This window comes from Rhincodon typus, chromosome 15 (assembly GCF_021869965.1).
Source record: "Rhincodon typus isolate 14 chromosome 15, sRhiTyp1.1, whole genome shotgun sequence".
In the NCBI taxonomy this organism is placed as follows: domain Eukaryota; kingdom Metazoa; phylum Chordata; class Chondrichthyes; order Orectolobiformes; family Rhincodontidae; genus Rhincodon; species Rhincodon typus.
Window position 1 is genome coordinate 53,266,987 of NC_063346.1, and position 23,731 is coordinate 53,290,717.

At 40.3% G+C, this 23,731-nt stretch overlaps 1 protein-coding gene across 1 annotated transcript; it reads right to left on the reverse strand.

Moving 5' to 3' along the window:
• Positions 1 to 101: 101 nt before the first annotated feature.
• csnk2a2b (casein kinase 2, alpha prime polypeptide b) lies at positions 102 to 23,506 on the reverse strand. Its single transcript, XM_048606010.1, has 10 exons — positions 23,409 to 23,506; positions 15,793 to 15,976; positions 13,873 to 13,923; positions 13,644 to 13,703; positions 12,672 to 12,755; positions 11,771 to 11,881; positions 9,397 to 9,498; positions 5,344 to 5,444; positions 1,909 to 2,057; positions 102 to 483 (listed from the first exon to the last, which is right to left on the reverse strand). The coding sequence occupies exons 1-10, from the start codon at positions 23,504 to 23,506 to the stop codon at positions 404 to 406; spliced, it is 1,020 nt and encodes a 339-aa protein (XP_048461967.1). The 3' UTR covers positions 102 to 403.
• Between the last annotated feature and the right edge of the window lie 225 nt (positions 23,507 to 23,731).

The window sequence follows — 23,731 nt, forward strand, 5'->3', positions numbered from 1 at the left end:
CTTGAGCTCATAGCTTTTCTTTTAAAGATATTAACTGCATTTGGATAAATATTTACAGAAACAAGATGGGGGAGAAAGGACAACACGAGGAAATCTGGTAATTGAACACATTCTAGGTATTTTATTACAATACAAAAAAAATATAAATATACAAAAACATTTAATTTCAGAACCAAAAAATCTAGCAAGTTGTAATTCTCTCTGAAACATAAATGGAAATCTAAAATAAATGGATGTAGAAGAGTGTTGTCACTGGATTTAGGGTAAGCCATGGTCACCTGTGTAGCTGCAGTCACAAGTTCACATTCGCAGACTGTGATAGCTCTTTTTTTGCCCAATGTCTCCCCTGTAAAACCTGTAACTCATCGTCTTGCAGTATGAACTGTGCTGACAGCAGCAGGATTCACCGCACAGCTGCAGAAACACCGGGCACATGTGAGCTGTTACTCCGAGCACCATCCGAATGCTCCTTGATTATTGGATCTGAGGGGGGGGCAAGGAATGAGAGGAATAAACAAATCAGTTGAAGTAACTGCTGGCTGTCAACGGTGAAGTTCCAAACCAACTACTGCAACCCACCAGTCAGCAGATTCAAGGATCCTTGTTAACAAAACCGCAGTGGGGGATAAAATGGCATACAGAATCTTCATACTACTTAATTGCAGTTAGAAAAATATTATTTGTCAATGTAAAGGGAGGATCATCAGTAACATTCACAATGAATAGGGAAGCAGTGACTAAAAATATTCAGAGCTACTTTTTAAGTTCTATTCAGATACCAACAAGGCTTTTGACAAATCAGGCATTCTTTAACATGGATTAATATTCATGGACTCCCAAGAAAATGATATATTCCTAATAATATGAAAGTGTAACAAGTAAAGAGCATTAGGATACTTTTCAGAAAACGGGTATTTGTTTTGTGTTACTCTGAGCATTCTTCCATACGCACTCCATTCCTAAGCAAAACAGTCAATAAATTCAGTCTCATGACAGGCATAATCCACACCTGCCTCATATTTCATACTATTTTGTGGCACACAATTTCTACAGTTATCTGAAAAACACAATGACAGGTCACTGACCTGTCAAATAACTGACCACCAATTTAAGTCATTCCATCTCGGATGCACAAAGAAAAACTATTTACTGCATTCTCCAAGGTGGGGGCACTGGGGTAAAGTTATAAATAAGTCGGTCACTGGGATAGCTGGAAAGTGAGGTAGAGTCGCACTCTTTCAGTGCGTGCCACCACTCAATGGGAAGCAGACACACCCAAGTCAGAAACTATAGATTCCAATCCAACACCAGGACTTAAGCAAGTAAAATGCTGACACTTCAGTGCTATTTTGAAGTACTCCTGCACAATTGGAGGTGCTGTTTTATAGTCAAGATTTTAAATCAAGGACACCTCTGTGCTGTCAGGTGGACGTAAAAGAAATCTGGCACTATTGTGAAGAAAAGTTAGGGATTATGGAAGTCCAATATTTATCCCTCAATTAATATCATAAGAACACATCACCTCCGCTTTACCACATTGTTGTTCTTGGGCGTTTGCTACGTGCTAGTTGGCTGTCGTGTTTCCTACGTTAAAGCCATGACTACAGTTCAAAAATATTAGAACTCTAAAGAGCTTGGAGATGTCTGGTGCTTGTCTTTCTTCCTTCCGATTATACTCTCTTACTATGCCAACACTGACAACTGGATTTGAGATCGGAGTAAAGGGATGAGGCAAAATCTATTTTGCCAAATTTGCCAATACCTATGAGAAACAGTACTACAACCAAAGAAAACAGATGACTTGCATCTGTAGTTCTATCAGATAAGCAGTGGTTAAGGCAAGAATATTTCTAAGCATAGAGAGAACCCTGTAAAGCTGCGGAAAATCAACCATTTCATCATACTTACAGAAGTATGGATGTTCCATTGCTTCCTTAGCTGTAAGCCTCTGCTGATGATCATAGCGAAGAAGTTTGTCCAACAAATCTAAGGCCTCTGGGCTGACCAGGTGCCGATTCTCACTATGAATGAACTGCTCCCAGCGCTTTCGAGAATGTCTGAAAAATAGTAAAAGATTCATTAAAAATGTAAAGTTCTAGCTGAAATTAGTGATAACACTAACAGTGAACAGTGGATAATTAAGACTTAATTTAGTGAAAAAAAGACTGCATACGAAGCTTTGTAACTTGCAGTCAAAGAACAAAGTACAGCACAAGAACAGGCCTTTGACCCATCAAGACTGCACTTACACATGGTTTTCTAAACTAAAAACTTTTTGCCTTGACATAGTCTGTATCCCTCTATTCGCTGCCTATTCATATATCTGTCAAAATGACTTAAAATATTGCTATTATATCTTCTTTTTCACCTCCTCTGGCAGACATTTACCACTGGCTGTTAAAAAAACTTGCCTCTCAAATCTCCTTTAAAATTCCCCCCTTCTAATTTAAAACCATTCCCCCTAACAATTGGCATTTCTATCCTGGGGAAAAGACTCCAGCTATCTCTGCCTCTCAACTCTAACCTTCTATCAGGTTGTCCTTCAGCCTCTGACATTCAAGTGAAAACAAACTAAGTTTGTCCAATATCTTCTCATAGCTAATACCCTCCAAACCAGGTAACATCCTGGTAGACTGTTTCTGAACCCTTGCCAAAGCCACCACATCCTTCTCAGTGTGGCCACCAGAACTGTATGCAATATTCCAAACGTGACCACAGCTGCAACATGACTTGCTAATTTTTATAGGCTACGCCCCAACCCATGATGGCAAACATGCTATATGCCTTTCTTGACCAACTTATCCACTTGTATTGCCACTTTCAGGGGAACTACAGACCCAAATGCCCTGTACCCTCCGTATCAGTATGCTATCAATGATGCTAAGGGTTCTGCCATTTACTGTACATTTCCCTCCTGCATTTGATCTTCCAAAATAGATCACCTCAAATTTGTCCAGTTTAAACTCCATCTGCCATTTTTCTACCCAATTCTCCAGCTTAGATATATACATCTCTATCCTCTTGCAATCCTCAATATCCGCAGTTCCCCCAATGTTCATGTCATCCACAAACCTACTAATCAGACCACCTGCATTCTCTATATATTAGAAACAACAGGGGTCCTAGCACTTATCCCTGTGAAAGACCAGTGGTCACAGATTTCCAGTCAGAAAAAACACCTTTTCACCACTACTGTCTATAACCAAGCCAGTCCAGTATCCATCTCACCAGCTCATCCCCAGATCCCATGCGACATCACCTTTTCTATCAGCCTGCCATGAAGGACCTTGTTGGATGCCTTGCTAAAGTCCATGCAGACAACATCTACCAGCCTGCCCTCAATCACTTTCGTCACTTCCTCAAGAAATACAATCCCGTTTATATTGACATGCCCCAGGATATCAACGTACTGTTTCTGATATGCACCATCCATCATGTCCTTCTCCTTTGTGAACACTGATGAAAAGTATTCATTAAAGACCTCACCCACTTCCTTTGGCTCCACGCATAAATTCCCTCCTTTGTCCTGGAGTGCACCTACCCCTTCGCTAGCTACTCTCTTGCTCATAAGTATAAAATACCTTGGGATTTTCCTGAATCCTGTTTGCCAAAGATATTTCACGGCCCCTTTCAGCCCTCTTAATTCATTGAGCTTTTTCCGGTTACCAGAGTTATAAAGATGTACAACACAGAAACAGATCCTTCGGTCCAACTTGTCCATGCCAACCAGATATCCTAAATTAATCTAGTCCCAACTGCCAGCATTTGGCCCATATCCCTTCAAACCATTTCTATTCACATACCCATTCAGATACCTTTTTAATGTTGTAATTATACCAGCCTCCATCACTTCCTCTGGCAACTCGCTCCCCACACGCACCACCCTCTGCATGAAAACGTTGCCCTTTATGTCCCTTTTATGTATTTCTCCACTCACCTTAAATCTATGCCGTCTCATTTTGGAGTCCCCTATCCTGGGGAAAAGAACTTGACTATAAACCCTATCTGTGCTCATGATTTTGTAAACTTCTGTAAAAGTTAACTCCTCAGCCTCCTACGCTCTAGGAAAAATAGCTCCAGCCTATTCAGCATCTCCCTATAGCTTAAACCCTCCAACGTTGACAACATCCTTGTAAATCTTTTCTGAACCCTTTCAAGTTTTACAACATCTTTCCTATCTGGGTATTCTTTGAAAGCTGTCTTCAGTTTCCTAAACCTTTCATATGGCTCCTTCTTCTTTTTGACGAAACTCTCAATTTCTCGTCATCCAAGGTTCCGGAATCCTGCTATCTTTATCCTTCATTTTCACAGGCTGCTGGCCCTGAACTCTAATCAACTGGCCTTCAAAAGATTCTCACATGCCAGATGTGGATTTACCCTCAAACAGCTGCCCCCAGTCCACATTCCACAGTTCCTAATATTGTGATAGTTAGCCTTCCTTCAATTTAATACTCACTTGAGGGCTACTCTTATCCTTGTCCATAAGTAACTTAAACTTCACAGAATTATGGTCACTGCTCTCCCACAAACTTCAATCACCTGGCTAGGCTCATTCCCCAGTACCAGGTCTAGTGTGGCCCCTTCCCTAATTGGATTATTTACAGATTGTTTCGGAAAAGAAAAAATAAATAAATCCTGGGCACATCTAACAAATTCTCCCCCATCCAAGCCCCAAAAGGTTGTGGAATGAAAACAATGACAGCTCTGCCCTGGGTGATCTTGAAAAACCAACCTTTTATTGAACAGCTAAACACGCTAACCAACTGAACAACAGACAGTAGCAGTCATGAAGAATTATACAAGAGTGTATCAAATTTCTTGTATTTGTTCTGGTGAACCCAAGACAAAGCTTCAACAGCATCTCTTTCTACAGCAGTATTCAAAGTTTTGCATTCCTACATGACGTGTCATGTTTTGTCCACAATTTATAAGATGCACTTCTGATTAAACGAGAATATAAAACGTTGACTTAAATTAATGTTTATACCACACCCTTACCAGATTGGAACAGTAATTTATTGAGAAGGAATTGCTTTAGGTGGACAAAAAGTGCGTCACCTTGAGAATCATCTTTTTCCTTAACTCAACCTCCACTCCATACCAGTTTGCAGAACCCAGACTGGTGGCTCCCGATTGCTCTAAATCACCATTTGCCCAATATCTCATTCAAATTCAAAACATTCAAAGCTCTATGCTCTTGACAATACAGATTTTTCTGAAATGGACTTTTGTCTTATGCCCTCCCCTTGTAGAAGATGTGCACTTAAATATGAGGTCACAGGGAACAAGTGACTCAGGTTAGCATAAATATTTTTTATTATTAATTTCAATTCTTCTACTCACTGGCCCAAAGTATCATTAAATCGAGGATCCAGTTCAATGTGATATTTCTTGAGGTAGTCAAACAGTTCATCAGTTCCTAAAACCTTGGCAATACGAACAAGCTGGAAGATAACATAGAATTGCTTTAATATGCCTATATATACTGCCATGATGATAGGACCAGTGTGATCCATAATTTACTCAGCTTTCAATAGGGTCACTTGAAACCATGTGGCACAGCTGACAATTTTTATTTCAATGGCAAGGTAATTGTAAACTTCTCCTCAGTATCTCTAAGCAGTCAGTGAAAATAACTAGAACCAATACATTTTCTTTTAAAAAAAACTTCATTACCGCGAGTTGGTTTCCTTAATACAGAAATCGGAGGATCAGGTTAGTCAGTAATCCATCTTGAGAACCACACATTAAACTATTAACTTTACCTAGACCATACAACACCTTCAAAGCCATGAACTGCCTGGCAAGACAAACTTTGATCGAAAAATGTTCCTTTGAGCTACAGAAGTGAAGACAGTAGCTTTAATAATGAAATCCTAAAGTTAGCTGTTAGTAACTAGGTCAATGTGGAGGAAGCCACCAAAGATTGCTACTGTTGAGCCTAAACATTGACAACAAGGCTTCCAGGTTTCTCCCTCCTATTCTTGTTATCTTTTTGATCTGGCACATTTGAGCACAGTGTCGTCTCCTGAACCAAAGAAACCTTCTTTGTCTGCAACACCTTAACCCTCCGAATGCTTCAATATTTTTAAACTGCGATTGTCAGAATTTGACAGGCAGCATGGTGGCTCAGCAGTTAGCACTGCTGCCTCACAGCACCAGGGGCGAGGGTTCGATTCCAGCCTCGGCCAACTGTCGGTGTTGAGTGTGCACTTCTCCCCGTGTCTGCGTGGGTTTCCGCCAGGTACTCCAGTTTCCTCCCACAGTCCAAAGATGTGCAAGTTAGGTTGATTGGCTATATTAAATTACCCATAGTGTTCAGGGATGTGTAGGTTAGATGCATTAGCTATGGGAAATGCAGGTTTAGGTACATGGGTCTGGGTAGCATGCTCTTTGGAGGGTCGGTGAGGGCTTGTTGGGCCAAATGGCCTGTTTCCAGATCGTGGGGTTCTTTGATGATTTGCAAGTATTTAAAATGGAAGATCATCAGTTGCACATGAACTGCATCACAAATTAGTCAACCTGGAACTAATAAACTCATCTTAAATTTCTTAGTTTGTGCGAACCAAGAACTTGGCACTTTCAAAGACCACAGGTTGCCCCTTTGACCATCAGGCCACTGACCAATTACTGAACTCAGTAATGCTCAGAGAATCTGCAAACACACCAGATGAAGAGGTCTGAACAACAATGTGCCAATGAATGGGAGTCGGCTTGTTTGTTTCTGAGGAATTACGTCTGCTTGGAACAGATGATTTTTTGCCATTGTCTGTCCCAACGTTGCTTCCAAATTGTAGGGGCCCATTTTCAACTCAAGAACTGCACTGGAACTGGAGGATTGCTTTAAAAAAATCTTTGAAGATGAGGGTATCACTGGCATCTATTGCCCATCCCTAAATGCCTCTGAACTGAGTGATTTGCTAGGGCCATTCCAAAAGGCTGTTGAGAATCAACCACATTGCTGTGGATCTGGGTTTACATGCATATATTAGTGATCCAGATGGGTTTCTAGTGATCACGGTCACTATTACGGAGTCTGGCATTAAATTTCAGATTTTATCAATTGAACTTTAAATTGAGTCCAGAGCATTAGCCTGGGACTCTTGATTATAGTCCAGTGACATGACCACTACACCATCATCTGCCCCATGTTTCAAGCACTCACCGCATAATCAAATATTCCACAATCGGCAGAAAATCTTTGGGGTTGGGATGAAATTCAAAACAGCCTTGGAACATCTTTATGAGGGGCATTCACCCCTCCCTTCATTATAAATGGGAAGGATTGGAAAGAGTGATGAAAAAATTGGGTGTCTTGTGATTTTAACAAATTAGGTCATTAATGCTCAAAAGTGCCTTGACAGCCAGAAAACATAACACTTCTCCACAGCAAAATTGTTTTGTTGGAATTTAGGTTGTACTCAGCTGCACCTGAACTAAAATCTATGACAATGACCAAATGGGTACTTTTATTTAAAATGCAGAAGAGCGAAGAGAAAGTTATGTAATCATTGATAAAATTGAGTGTAAATATTGAATTAGTCTTAGTACCGACATGGTGTTGGTGAAATTGATGGGATTAAAAGGCCTTTAAAATCCCTAGGGGTCCAATAATCTACACCCCAGAGTATCTAAGGAAGCAGTCCAAAAAATATAGTGGATGCTTCGGTGATCATTTTTCAAGGTTCTATAAACTCTGGAACAGTTCCTATGGATTGGATGGCTGCTAATGAAATCCCACAAATTAAGAAAGAAAACAGGAAATTATACATCAGTTAGCCTGACATCAGTAACGGAAAAACACTAGTGTCCAATATAAAAAATCTAATAATATAGAACTTGGAAATCAGATCGGATAGCCAGCATGGATTTACAAAAGGGAAATCACACTTGACAAGTGTATTGGAATTTTTAAAAGATGTAACTAATAAAGTCGGTAAGGCAGTGCCAGTGGATGTAGTTTACTTGGACTTTTAGATAAGGGAACTAAAGATAATATCTCAAATTTGCAGATGACACAAAACTGGGTGGAAGGGTGAGCTGTGAGGACGACAACAGGTTGATTTGGACAAGTTGAGTTAGGGGACAAATGCACGGCAAATGAAGAATAAATACAGATAAATGAGATTATCCACTTTGGTAGCAAAAACAGGAAGGCAGATTATTACCTGAAATGGCAATGGACAGGGAAAGGGGGAGGTGTAACGAGACTTGGGTATCCTTGTACAACAGTTGCTGAATGCAAGCATACAGGTGCAGTAGGCGGTAAATGGTCCATTTGCCCTTTATAGCCTCAGTCATGCATGGCAGGTGTGCAAGTTCGGCACTCAGCCCCAAGCTTGCAACAGCTTCCATATTCTTCTTGAAAAACAAACTTTGCCAAGTCCAGAAATAAAATGCTTTCATCACATTTAATCCATCCAGATTATGTTCAGGTGCAAAAAAGCATTGCTAAAAAGGGAAATCAAAAAGTCGTGTAGTTTTCCCTCACCATGAATTCACAGAAGACTAAGCAACTAGCAGTACAACAAGCAATTACTTTTCTTCAGAAGTCAGTGAAGGAACAGGTCTGAAGGAAGGTTTATAAAACCAGTCTTCAACTTTTGAATTGCCTGCGATAGGATGCATGGATTGTCAGTTTCCAAAACAATAGACTTTAAATTGAAATAAAACAAAGAACTGTGGATGCTGGAGAGCTGAAACAAAAGCAGAAATTGAAGATACTCAGCAGGTCTGGCAGCATCTGTGGAGAGAAAGCAGAGTTAATGTTACAAGTCTAGTGACCCTCCTCCTGAACTGACAGTAGTTAGGAAATGTGGTATTTATGCTGAAGCCAGGTGGTGGGGTGAGAAAAGGAGCAAGGAGATAAGGAAGATGGAGCCTAGAGAGCAAGCAAGAGACAGTCAGCAAGGCAAAGGAATGACCGTATGCTCAGGTCAAAGAAAAAAAACTCATAACAGGGACCATAAGGAAGTGAAAACAGGTTGACTGTGCTAAAAGCAGCCCATGTCATGACAGAGCCTGTCGGTGCGCAGTTGGGTGAAAGACATGGAAAGTGGTGTTCAGGTTATAAAATTGTGACTTTTGTGCGAAAGATAATTAATACTTACACAAAGGAAGAGTTTTCAACCCTTTATTAGAGATTTTTAGATGATAATCGAACAAAATTATTATAACTGTTGATTAAATAACTTCAAAACAACTAATAGGCCCTTCAGCCTGATCCTTTACCCGACTTCTGAAGAAGAAAGTCTTGTTGCAAATGTATTGTCTTTGTGCAACTAGATGCTTGTTCTACTAAGATATTCACTGATGACAACTCTAATTTTTAAGTGTCAGCTGAGTTTCAGCCTTCATCTTCTTTTAGCAATTACTGTTAGATGATCAAAACTTTACCTGATCATAATTATCATGTCCATGGAAGAAAGGCTCCTTACGGAATATCATGCTGGCCAACATACAGCCCAAACTCCACATGTCCAAGCTATAATCATACATCTGGAAAAGGAAAGGGTGCAAAGGGACTAGTGAGTCGCACACTTAGATATCATTCAAAAGATCGGCATCTGAACAGTTAGATATATGCCCTGGGATTTAATATATGTTCCAATTTTAAAGCACAGTATTATATCTGCCCTATTTATAAAATATATATGCCCCATATATAGATGTCCTGTTCTATTTCCTGTATTTGAGATGGGAAGTACCAAAATGGGAAGATTTTATCCAAAAGAAGTACATGATTATACCTCAGGAGAGTTAAGGGACAATGTTGGAATCTAGTCTTAAGGAAGTCCAAACAACATTTAGAAAATCAGTGTAACCAGACAAAGTCAACATAGCGTTTAACAATATATTAGGATGTTTTGAACATGTAACAAATACATTAGAAGACATAATATAATTGAATTTCCAATAGGTATTCAATAAAGGTGCCACACAAAGATTAATATGAAATTTAAGAGCTTACAGAGGTGGGGGCAATATATTACTATGGATGGAGAATCAGTTAACAGACAGGAAGCAGTGAGTAACGTTAAGCAGGACACTTACAAGTTGGCAGGTTGTAGCTAGTGGAGTGCTTCAAGAATCGGTGCTGCTATCTCAGCATTTATAATTAATATTCAGTGATTTGGATGAAACAACCAGGAGAAATCTATTCAAGTTTGCTGACAACAAAATTGGATGTGAATGTAAATGGTAAGGCGGCTAGAAATAGGTTCTAAAGAAATATAAACAGGTTCAGTGGACAGGGCAGAAGGAATGGCACAGAGGTAATGTTACTGAACATATAATCCAGAGCCCCAGGTTAATGGCTTTGGGAACATGGGCTTGAATCACATCATGGCAGCAGAGGGCATTTGAATTCAGTTTAAAAAAAACCTGGAATTAAGAAAATGTAACCATCGATGATTTACATCTGATTCACTAATGTCCTTCCTGCCATCTTTACCTGATCTCACAAACAGATTCTGGATAGATCCAACTCTAGACCCACAGCAATATGGTTAACAATTAATTGCTGTCTGGGCTATGTACGGGTAGGCAATAAATGCTCAGGGGTCTTGCCAGAAAAGGGCATATCCCATGAATGAATAATTCTTTAAGAATGGAGTATAATACGGGAAGAAAGAGTTTAATCACTTTGCTGATAAAATTAGAACAGCAATTTTTTTTAAAAAAGCCTTGAAACTTTTAAAAGTTAGTGTTCAGAAACTTCGGTGCAGTGATTCAAGGAACATAATTTCACCCTCAAGTACTGCAAGCAATCAAGGAGGTCAATAGCATATAGGTATTTATTGTCACTGAACTGGAGTAAAAGATTTAAAAAAGCTACAGAATTAGGGAATACTTATTTAAGACAGATGTGAAAGAATTTCTCTCAGTAGAGAATATCTGGAATTCTTTAACCCAGATTATGGAGGCTATATGACTGGAAGTACTTAAAGAGGAGATACAGGTAGATAAATATTTGATATACAGGAACTAAGGGCTACGAGCAGCCAATAAGAGAGAGAGGTTGAGGTCTGGGGCAAAACAGCTATGATCTTATAGAATGCTGGGGCAGACTCAAGGGGCTGAATGGCCTACTTCTGCTCCTATTTCTAATATGTACTACTGCACTGGGCATTTAGGAGACCACAACTGCACTACTTTCAGCAGTTTAAGTCAGCATATTTTAAGCGTAGGTGTAATTGTTTTGGAGGTATTACAGCCTAGATTCACTAGAATAGCCCCTGTGGTGAGTGTGTTGTTCTAGAATGACAGGTAGAGTAAATGGGGTGCATATCTGGGGTTTCGAAGAATCAAAGTTGATCTCATTGAAACATACAAGATTCTGGAGGAGTGGTTGAAGAATCTAGAATACAGGGCCAGACCCATGATAAGGAATTAATGATTCAGGACTGAAATGAGAAGTCTCTTTCAGTTAGAAGTTAGGGTCTTTCGAGTTCTCTCCTGAGGGTTGTAAACGTGACGCGGCTGACCAAAGCCGAGAAAGATATTTTTAATCACTTAATCAAGGTATATGGGGTGCATGCCAGAAAGTGAGGCAGAAAATCAGCATGCATTGAATAGTGGAGCACCCTTGAAGTGCTCCTATTTCATGTTCTGTTGTCACTGCGAGCAAGGATGATACTGAGAAAAATAGGGGCAAATACAGAGAACGTCAGTACAGGAATTGTACACTGCTTGTGCATACTTCTCCCCTCGATAAGATATTCTAATCTCCAGCGTGTAAAACAGTATAAATCCCGTGACTTGATTGTACCTGGTAGTCAACTAGCAGCTCAGGACCTTTGAAGTACCTGGAGGCCACTCTAACATTGTACTCCTGTTCAGGATGGTAAAACTCAGCCAGTCCCCAGTCAATCAACCGAAGCTGTAGAGCAAATTGGTAGTCAGATGTTAGCTGGTATATTGGTACTACATGCAATTTTATTGCTCAAATTTTAAGGCAGTGCGTTTTTCTTCACAAGAAAAGTTCATCAATCTGATGGAACTGTGTGTTTTAGAGCAATATTAATACACAACGGACACAGTGGAACTCTGAATCAAAGAGAAAGCAAAACAAAATGAAAGCCAAGAAGAAAAAGCCAATTGATCTCTTGCTTCAGTTTCCAAAAAAAAAAAAAGGGTTTATAAGGTGGAGGTCACAATGAACAGATCTACCAATTCACTTGTGTATCTCTTCATGGACATTGAACAGGTTCAGCAACAAGTTCCAAAGAGAAAACACTTAATCTCTCTTCTTAGTGTTTGATTAAGCATGTCCTTCGGTAGAAAGCAAATAATCTAAACAGGAGTACCTAAGTGGGGAGCTGGGAAACTGATCTGAAATGACCTGTGGTAGGTGGGTTACATAACTTGCCACATACACTCCATTTGTCGGCTTTTTCTGATCAGCTCCCCACTGCAGCAGTCCCCCTCTTTGTTTACCACCGCAGAACTGGAAACAGCAGATTCCTGTAAGCTCAGTTAAATTTCAATTTAATTGACAACATCTCATCAGAAGCTCAATGCAACCTTCAATTTGCAGTTTGATGCTGCAACACTCTGGAGAAAGTGAGTCATAGAACAACTTCAGCTAACACCAAATGTTCACACATATTTTGCTGCTCACTATGACACACCCCCTCCATAAAACAGACAAACCTGCAATCAGCCCATACCTTCCTCTGAGCATGGTCGATCATCACATTATGTGGTTTCACGTCCCTATGCATGATGCCCATACTGTGGCAGTAATCCAAGGCCTGTGGGAAGACGAGTTTTAAACTTTTTATTTGCTTGATTTCCTCATTTCATTCCACAATTTTTCTCCTGCTTACTCTGATACCACTAGTCAAAGTGAGAAACATCCTGCATTCTTTAAGATAATCTCCAATACTTCTAAACACAGCAACCTGGAATGATTATTATCAGAAAATCCTCCTTCCCACTGGAGAAACTAGCTTCCAAATTATCATTGCAACTTAGATGAGAAAGTTCTGCATGGAAGTCTTGTTCCAGAGAGTCCAACAACCCATCGTTGTGCCTCTCTTTAAATATATATTCATATTTCCTTGATGTCAAAAAAAAAAATTGACCTTCCAGCTTTTCCTTGCTTTTCTGTCAGCATTGCTTATGTGAATAAAAAGATTGCTTCCTTTAACATTCGTTGAGCAACAGTTTAGTTTCTAAACATTCTGTCCAGCATGGAGACCAGCATACTGGTTTTCAATAGTGAGAGAATAATCACTAAAGTACCAGCATGCGATGACAGCAGGAGGCAGTGAAGAGTCATTAGATGTCACTTGATGGATTGTAATAGTCATTACAGCACAGAAAGCAGCAATAAAGCCTATAGAGTCCATGCTAGCTCTCTGTACAGCAATCCCATCAGACCCATTCATCCAGGCCACCAGAAGCAGCACAAATTGCTTTATCCTGAAGGGACGCGCCTCCCGTCAACTTAATGTCAATCACTCATTGGATACCAAGTGAAGTAAACATCGACGCTCGGAGAAGCTTGGGACCCACACCAATTTGTGGTGGTGGTGGACGAGGCACTGACAGTGGAGATAACCTAAAAGGTTACCTGAACACACAGAAATTAACGCTATTACTACTTAGTTCAAATGATTGGTTTGTTTTCAACTCACCTTTAATATTTCATACATGTAGAACCGTATGTCATAATCCGTCAAAATCTGATACAGTTGCTAGACAAAGAGAGAAGATAGGGGATGTGATGTTGGGTAGGGAGGGAGAGGGAAGGAAATGTAGCATAAGTGAGTAAAAACATTGTAAGTTCATTACTGGACTAAACAGTAATATTAGTGAAATACAACAATAGTGCCGATAAGATGCAAGTACACCTGCAAAGCTCACCTTGAAATCAGTATTATCAATGTGCTCGAAAACAAGAGCTGGAGTCCTTGACTGTGGAAAAAACAGGATCATTATGTGAGGTACAGCACAAAGGAAACATGTTAGAAACTCCCTAGGAAACTCAAATGCAAATGATCAATGAGAAATGTTTCAGCCAACAATACAGACTGTATCTGTGGCCAAGACTAACTGTTGCAAGACAGTAATTAAAAATGCATTTTTACAGGAGGCATGTTAATTTTTGATTGCACAAGGTTGTATCCTTGATAAGGCACGGCCCTGCAAGTTTTTTTTTGCTGGATTACATAATTACCATCTCAGTCAAGAGGTGGTGCAGCAATACGACTCCTAAGCTCCTGAGACTACTGTTCTCAAATTTACAGCCAGATGACAACAGTACCTGCCCAAGATTAATAAAATGTGCTGGAGAAACTCAAAGTTGGCAATATCCAGAAAGATAGAAACAGAGTTAACATTTCAAGCCCAATGGGATTCTTGCTTCCTCGAAGAGGAGTCACGTTGGATTCAAAACGTTAAATCTATTTCTCTCTCTCCACAGATGCTGCCAGAACAGCTCAGCTTCTCCAGTATTCTCAGTTTTAGTTCGGATCTCCAACATTTGCAGTACAGTACTTTGCTTTTACTTGTGCAGCTCAAGTTAATGCTTCCCTTCTCCTGTATTGAAGCACTGACTTCTACATAACATAGTAATTCCTCAGATGCCCAACTCAACCTGGAATAATTATGGATACTCTGGAATAGAATGAAGAGTTTAGAAGACAGAAATCTTAGATTATGTAAGTATACTTAGATTATGTAAGTAAGCTGAGAGGTTGCTCTGTTGTCAACGAAACAAATGATCAAACCCCACTGCAATGGTTCACCTAAGTGAGCTATGTGATTGCCAAGATGTAGTCATTTGATTTGGATCACAGAAGCTTAGCCATTCATTGTGGTTTTTCTAAAGGATGAAATGATAGTACGGATGAAGACAAAGAATTGGGCAGGAGAGAAAGAAACAAATGTTGCCTGTACATAGGGTGCCTAGTTGATTGCATAAATGCAAATTGTATTTTTGCAGCCCAACTTCTTTAAGGAGTTCAGCTTCAAAAAAAATCATATCCCATTCCTGTATTCCTCCAATCAAATACTGCTTGTCAGCCACTGGAGCAGACTAGTTTTGCAATTACTGCAAATGTCTTACAACGCCAGGTAAGAATTGCATCAAAACTGCACAGGGAGGAATGCATCATGAGCAATGTGCATTCTCACTCCACATCGAGCCAGCTGTCCTCTGTTCAACACTTACCAAAAATTTGAAAAGACCATGAACAATATGTAGTGAAATCCTTATTCCCAAAACACAAATTAGAAAAGAAGTGGTTGAGAGATGGGTCCCAGAATCAGTTAGTAATGGGTGCATGGCTGGGTCAGTGAGATATGGGTATAGGTAGGGTTGGGTCTATGGAGTTTTCAAATAAAAGGCATTAAGTTATGGTGCCTTGTCCTGTGAAAGTGAATGGCTTTTCCAAGTATTTTTATGTGAGCCTGCACTTTACACATAGTAAGATTCCACAAATAGCAATTAAGTGATTAGACAATCTGCTTTTGTATAAGAGTATGAGAACAAAGCTACTCTTCGCTTTAATTATTGTCACAAGATCTTTCATGTTAATTTGAACTAAAACAGGGCCCTCAATATTGCATTTCTCAAAAGGACAACACAACATTCTCTCTGTACGGCATTGCGAGGTAGCCTTGAATATGTGCTCATGGATTGACATGGAGCTTAAACTTATCATTCCCTAACTCACGGCAAGTTGCACCAACTGAGCCAAGCTGACCAAACTAAGCATGCAACCTTTCAGTTACGTTTCAATCTGAAATCAAGATCCGGATCAAGTCACAGCGGTTACTCACCACAGGGTCCTTTACCACATCTAGCAGCTTGATGATGTTTGGGCCTCCACGGAGGTTCTCTAATATTTTGATTTCCCGCTTTATTTTCTTCTTTTTAACAGGCTGCAAAATTAACAGTTTTAAAAATAATTTTAACAAAAGTAATGGATGAATTGAAGCAAGGTAGGATGCTGAGAGGGATTTGCTGACATTTTAGCACAAAGAAAAATTGATACAATAGTTTTAGTTCTAAAGCTTGTTTAGACATTAAATGAGCGATGTTGTCACATTCCCCAAATCTGCTTCTCTAGCTCTGCTGCACACATCATTGGATAAGCCTATGGAGAAAGATGCCAGTGTGTTGTTAACAAGCTGTCATGTGGTACAACAGAATGCCCTGGCCCAGCCAAGTTACAAGTCTAACAAGCTTCCCTGCTCAAAGAGGGCTTCATATATTAAAAACAGACTGAAAAAGCTGCAGAGCACACAATACAACATTAACACAATTAACACACTATTGCTATTCTAAACTAAAAACATGACTGTCACTTTTAATTGACTTGTTTAATAGCTTAGTGATCATTAAACTTAAAATTTGTCCAAAGCAACCACTATCAGTGGCAATAAAGTAGCAAGAAGTATACAGAATTTAAAACTCTTAATTTAATCTGTAAAGTAGCAAAACAGTCATGTTACAGTTTATCTCAGTGAAAAATATGTATCACAATCCTTATAAGTAACATAGTCGGCTATCCAACCCTTGGAGCGTGTTGTATCATTCAGTGAGATTATGAATGATCAGTCACCTGCCTAAATTAATTATAAAATCTTTTCAAAATCCTAGAAAAGCTCAGTCAAAACATTCTAAACTATGCTTGTTTCTGGGAATGTTAACCTGGTTAATGTAATAATCCTTGGATCCCTGGTTACATTCTGGTGAATCTGTGTCAAACTCTCCAAGATGGATTTACCCATCCTAAAACACAGCGCTTGGTACTAATACTCCAGTTGTGGTTTAAGCTAGAAACTTTGATCAGCTGCAGCAAATTTACAGCCTCCTTAGTTAAAAACTAATTCTATTAGCCTTTTTCATTTTGTTTTGCACCCAAGAATCTGATCCTGTTAAAATTAACATTTGAATCAAACTATTATTTAAGATTGATACACAGTCCAACACAGCTCTGTTGTGACTAAGTCAGATTAGCAGCATTTCTAACATTGCACAGATTAACCAAGCTAACAGCTGGTGTGGATCATTAACTTAGTAGTGAGCCAAAATTTGGCTCAGTTATTTGGTTTGGTTGCAGTGCCAATATTTGGTGAATTTATGCAAACAGAAATATTACAATGCTTAATGCCTGAACAAAAGACTTAGTTTATAGAATAACAAGGTGTAGAGCTGGATGAACACAGCAGGCCAAGCAGCATCAGAGGAGCAGGAAGGCTGACGTTTCGGGCCTAGACCCTTCTTCAGAAATGGGGGAGGGGAAGGGGGTTCTGAAATAAATAGGGAGAAAGGGGGAGGCGGATAGAAGATGGATAGGGGAGAAGATAGGTGGAGAGGAGACAGACAGGTCAAAGAGGCAGGGATGGAGCCAGGAAAGGTGAGTGTAGGTGGGGAGGCAGGGAGGAGATAGGTCAGTCCAGGGAGGATGGACAGGTCAAGGGGGTGGGATGAGGTTAGTAGGTAGGAGATTGGAGTGGGGCTTGAGGTGGGAGGAGGGGATAGGTGGGAGGAAGGACATGTTAGGGAGGCGGGAACGAGCTGGGCTGGTTTTGGGATGCGGTAGGGGGAGGGGAGATTTTGAAGCTTGTGAAATCTGACTGACAAACTGAAGCTTGACAAACCTGACTACCTGACTGCCCTGGTCGACCCATTGATTCCGCCTGCTCCTGCCCCACCGAACTTATCTCCACCTATCTCGACTCCATTTTCTCCCTCTTGGTCCAGGAGCTCCCTACCTACGTCCGTGACACCACCCACGCCCTCCACCTCCTCCAGAAATTCCAATTCCCCAGTCCCCAACACCTCATCTTTACCATGGACGTCCAGTCCCTATGCACCTGCGTTCCCCATACAGATGGCCTAAAGGCCCTCCGCTTCTTCCTGTCCCGCAGGCCCGACCATAAGTTCAAGGAAATCAGACAGAACCGACATGGTTTTGTCAAAGGAAATCATGCTTAACCAATTTATTGGAGTTCTTTGAAGTAGTAACTTGTGCTGTGGACAAAGGAGTAGCAGTAGATATATTGTACTTAGATTTCCAGAAGGTGCTGCATCCAAGGTAATTGCAGAAAATAAAATCTCATGGTATTGGATGTAACACTGCAGAGAGGGGACTGGTTGCTTAACAGGAAGCAGAGAGTAGGAATAAATAGATCAATTTCAGTCTGGCAGGATGTCATGAATGGCACATTACAAATGTCAGTGCTGGGATCTCAATTCTTTACAGTTTATATCAATGATTTGGTCAAAGGTACTAAAGAAATAGCAGCTAAATTTGATGTCACAAAGAAGATAGGAAAGTAAGTTGTGAAGAGGATATAACAAGCCTACAAAAGGATATAGACATGTTAAGTGAGTGAGCAAATAGAATAAAATGTCAGAAAGCGTGAAATTGTCCATTTTGGTAGAAAGGATGAAAAAAGCGCATTATCTAAATGGAGAGAGTCTGCAGAGACATCTGTGCGCTCTAGTGCATGAATTACAGAAGATTAGCATGGTGGTACAGCCAGTAATCAGGGAAGCTTGGCAGGCTGGGCCTGTATCTGCTGCCGTTTATAACAGTCAGAGGCAGTTTAATTGAAATATACAAGATCTTGAGGGGACTTGACAGGATGGATGACGCAAGGAATGGGAGAGTCTAGAACTAGGGGGATATAGTTTTAAACTAAGGGATTGTTCATTTAAAACAGATGAGGATTTTTTCTTTCAGACGGCTCAATTTTTAAGATTTCCCATTCTCAAAAGGCAGGGGATGCAAAGACTTTTTAAGGCAGAGATAGCTAGTTTATTACAATGTAACAATAGAAACTTCGTTTTGTCCACTTCATGCAAAAGGTAGGCAACAGAAAAGGGTTAAAGGACAATAAAATTGGTAGCTCTTTTAAGTGAGGAGAGGCGGAGGAAGAGAAAGAGTGTGGCATCACAAAAGATAAGGAAAAAGTGAACATACTTATGAGGTTACTTGCCAATATGACAACTCAAGGCATCCTTCAGCTAAACATGATTTAGTGAGATAGCCTTTATGCCAAAATGGCTTTACTAAGCATTTTGCATGTTTGTTGGGAAACAGCCAGCAAGATAAAAGTCATCCTAACAAACCAATCTCACTTCCAAATGATGTAACACGCTTGCTGAGAGTTACCTAAAAAAGGTAACTATTGAGAGTGGATGAGAAATAATCAAATCAAAATTGCAGATTTCAAAATGAACCAGAAACAAATGAAATAGCAATAGGTTATACAGCCCTTTACACCCTATCCACTATTCTGTAAGATAATGGCTGACCTACTCAACACCACTTTTCTGCAAAATTGCCATACCCCTTAATGCTTTCAATTACATAGAAATATTTCAATTTTCATCTTGAACATACTCAATGACTGAGTTTCCACAGCAGTGGGGGAGAAGGAATTCACTAATGAAGAAATTTGTCATTGCAGTCATGAATGGTCTGTCCCTGATTCTGAGACCGTGATCCCTGGTTCATGATCCCAGCCAGGGGAAATAACCTTCCTGCATCTACTCTGTCAAGCCTGTAAGAATTGTGTGTATTTGAATAGATTGGCTTTATATCAAGAGAAGTGAGGATCAAAATGGTTAGAATGGGTGCTACGCATAGAACTAAACAACAGCATAAGCTAAATAGGCTAAGTTATTATTAGCTTAAAAGAGGCCTTTTGACACTCATCAAGTTGGGCCTTTTCACTCCATTTTATTGCAAACATAGATTCACGTGAAACAATGTTCCCAGAGAAGTTAGTTATATTCTTGCTATTGAGGAAGCCCAGCAAAGGTTCACCAGACTGATTCCCAGGATGGCAGGACTGACATATGAGGAAAGACCGGCTTGACTGGGCTTGTGTTGAATGGTGGTGCAGGCTCGAAGGGCCAAATGGCCTACTCTTGAGCCTATTTTCTATGTTTCTACATGGAAATGCATACGGTACTAAAATTGCAAATTTAGTATCTTGCTAGCATCTCTCCTGTTATTGCGCATCAGTAATCTGGAGTCAGTGTGTTGTGACATTTAGCTATTATACTGGCCAGTCTGTTTAAGATCTTGGCTCAAGTATTGACTATGGGAGCCTAGTAATTGTAGCTGTATGCACAGAGCGAGATCAATTAGAGACCAAATATTTCTGTCTCTGTAGCACCGTCCATCTCCAGTCCTTCATCAGCATGTCTGCTGCAAAAACCTTCACCCAACCTTTTACTGCCTTTACACTCGACTACTCCAAAGTCTGACACACTACCTCATATAGACATGAGGTCATCCAAAACTCTGCTGGAGGAGTCCTAATTTGCAACAAGTCCAAAACACTCGTTAGCTTTCATGCCTAAACTGGCTCCCAGTTCAGCACAGCCTCAGGTTTTAAAATTCTCATCTTCTTAACCCCCAAATCCTTCTACTACTTTGGTCCTTATCTGTGCAATTTCTTCTCACCCCATAATCAAAGACACCTGTTCACCTACAATTTTGGACCCTTGAGCACCTCTGGTTTAACTGCTACCAAGATCTAGCTTTGTAATTTCCATCCTAAACTTCTCTACCTCCTCGCTTTCTCCAAGATACTCCCCAAAATAACTTCCCTGATCAGGTTTTGGTCATATGCCCCAATATCTTGTGGCAGTGTGTCAGAAATTGTTTTATAATGTCCATAACTTTTATAAAGCACAATCAAACACAAAATAAACTGCCTGGCTTTCTCTTTTCATAAATTTAGCATCAGTAGAAGCAAAATATCTGAATGCTACAAATGCATTGCTAGATGGCCAGATGCAAGACATCAATATATCCGGAAGTTGACAGAGTTTAAAACATAAAATCGAAACTTGAGTCATTAACATTGTTCATGAGCATCATCAGGTAGTTTCCAGAATGACAGAGGCAGATTGCGATTTCATCAACTGCATTTCAAAAACATTATACTAGAAATGAGACAAAACAAAAGCTGTTAATTCTAAATGTATAAATTTGACTTAAAATTCCTGATATTAAAGAAACATCAGAATGGATTATCTTTGAAAGAAAAGTGTGAAGATTTGCTGAGGTGTACTGAAAATCTAGCCCATATTACATCATTTATTTTTCCTAATTCTGGGGAGAATGTGATGACTAAAAGTAAAACTTAAAACAACAGTCTGGATTTTTGCTAGTCTCCCTGTTATTTATATCAATGTTCAGTTATTAAAATTCACAGCATACAAACTTAAGTGATGCTGCATATACAATTAAATGTGGAAATCAGGACATGGCTATCAGAAACAAAAACAGAAATTGCTGACGAAACTCAGGTCTGGTAACATCTGTGGAGAGAAAGCAGAATTAACGTTTTAAGCCTGGTGACTCTTCATCAGAACTATGTGGCTATCCGAGTTTCCTTAGAATGCTGCAGACAAAAAGACATGCCTTACTTAAGTGACAGACACATAACAATCTGGCCTAAGTCAGGGCTGATCAATTCCAGTTTATCAACATAAATATCATAGAATCCCTATGTGTGGAAACAGGCCCTTCGGCCCAACAAGTCCACACCGACCCTAGGAGCATCCCATCCTGGCCCATCCCCCTACAACCCACCTAAGCTACACATCCCTGAATACTATGGTCTATTTAGCATGGCCAATCCACCCAACCAGCACATCTTTGGACTTTGGGAGGAAACCGGAGCACCTGGAGGAAACCCATGCAGACACGGGGAGATGTGCAAACTCCACACAGACAGTCGCCCGAGGCTGGAATCGAACCCGGGTCCCTGGCGCTGTGAGGCAGCAGTGCTAACCACTGAGCCGTGCTGCCCAAACACTTTGACTCTGAAATTAACAGCCAGTATGCTGCTAGGCATGGGTGGGGATGTAACTTTATAAATGGCATGATAACAGGTTCACCATCTTGGACCAGGAAACAAGTTTATACACTCTGTTTAGTCTTTGGAGTTATCTACATTTATTTTTAATTTGTGTATGAATTTGAAATCAAATTAAATATTCTATTTCACATTTCCTGGTTCAGTTCACTGCTCAGTAAAAATTCTTTAACTGGATTGGTAAAGAAAATAGGCAATTTCCTATCCAGGCAGATTCCCAATCTCCTGTGAAAGGTGCTGCTCTAAAAAGACATCCTCATCACAGTAGGTTCCAGTGTAAAACCCCAAAGAAAGTCAAAGTTGGAAAGGTGAAGTGTGAATGGCAAATGCAGTTAATTTAACAATCACAAAATATATACCAACATAAGAAACAGGGAAAGTAGGTTGTTTTGCCTCTCAAGTTTGCTGCGCCGACCAATTAGGTCGAAACTGATCTAATTGTGGTTTGAATTCTACTGCCTGCCTCTATTAGGCTGGGTTTCTTTGTGGATCAAATATTTATCTAATCTAGCATTCGCAAATTCATTGACCCTGCCTCCATTCCTCTGGACAGAATTCCAAAGATTAACAATGCACAACAAAGCTGATCCTCTCATCTAAGGAAAGTTATAGGGACACTGGGGGCAGTCCAGAGAAAGTTTAAGGTTGATCCCAGGTACAGAAAAGATTTTCTGATGAGGAGAGGTCGAATAGAATAGGCCTGCGCATATTGGAGTTTGGAAGAGTGAGGGGCAACCTTATAGAGACATAACATTCTTTTGGGGGTTTGCTGAAAGGTTGTTTCCTATTCCAGAAGGGTTATCCCATTTAAAAGACAGAGGAAGTTTCTTTTTTCCTCTTAAAAAGCAGTGAGTCTGTGACATTATTTATCACAGAGAGTTGCAGAGGCTGCTAAGTATAGTCAAGGCTGAGGCAGATAGATTTTTAATTAGTAAGGGAATCCAGGATTATGGGGAAAAAGCAAGGTTGAGTTGAGGGCGGCATGGTGGCTCAGTGGTTAGCACTGCAGCCTCACAGTGCCAGGCACCTGGGTTCGATTCCAGCCTCGGGCGACTGTCTGTGCAGAGTTTGCACATTCTCCCCGTGTCTGCGTGGGTTTCCTCCGGGTGCTCCGGTTTCCTCCCACAGTCCAAAGATGTGCAGGCTGGGTGGATTGGCCATAGTGTTCAGGGGCGTGTGGGTTTTAGGGGGATGGGTCTGGGTGGGATGCTCCAAGGGTCAGTGTGGACTTGTTGGGCCGAAGGGCCTGTTTCCACACTGTAGGGATTTTATGATTATTAGATCAACCACTATCTCACCGAGTAGCAAAAAGACCTGATGGACTGAATGGTCTGTTACTTGTATGCCTTATAGTCTAGGCACTACCTCATTTTCGTTAAACAGAAGATCCCTTACTTTGGAACTGAACTCTCCAGTTCAAGATTCCACCACAAGAGAAACATTCAATATTTATCCTGTCAAGCCCTCTTCATAGGTTCAACAAGATGATCACTCCTCATCCTTCTAAATCTAAGTATAGGGCCAACCTGCCCACCTTTCCTTACAAGACAACTCCTTTGGTCCAGGTATCAACCTCTTCAACTTTCAGTGCACTGCCTCCAATACATGCACAAAATTCCCAACGGAAGCCAAAGTTGTACATAGTCTGGGTGCGGTCTCACCATCACCATGTGCAGATGTAGCAAGAATTCTCTATTTTTAAATTCTATCCCCATTACTTTAAGCAATAAAATTCCATTTGTTTTCCTGATTACTTGCTGTACTTGTATGTTAACTTTGAGATTCAACCAGACTCCTTGGTACTGCAGACAACAACGTGCAGAGCTGGATGAACACAGCAGGCCAAGCAGCATCATAGGAGCAGAAA

Coding starts and splice junctions, on each gene's coding strand:
- csnk2a2b (XM_048606010.1), bottom strand. CDS start 23,506: ATGTACAACTTTGGCTTCCGTTGGGAATTTTGTGCATGTATTGGAGGC. Junction 13,704..13,872: donor TTGATAATACTGATTTCAAG/GTGAGCTTTGCA, acceptor CTCTTTGTCTAG/CAACTGTATCAGATTTTGAC. Junction 5,445..9,396: donor GACATGATAATTATGATCAG/GTAAAGTTTTGA, acceptor GTTATCTTCCAG/CTTGTTCGTATTGCCAAGGT.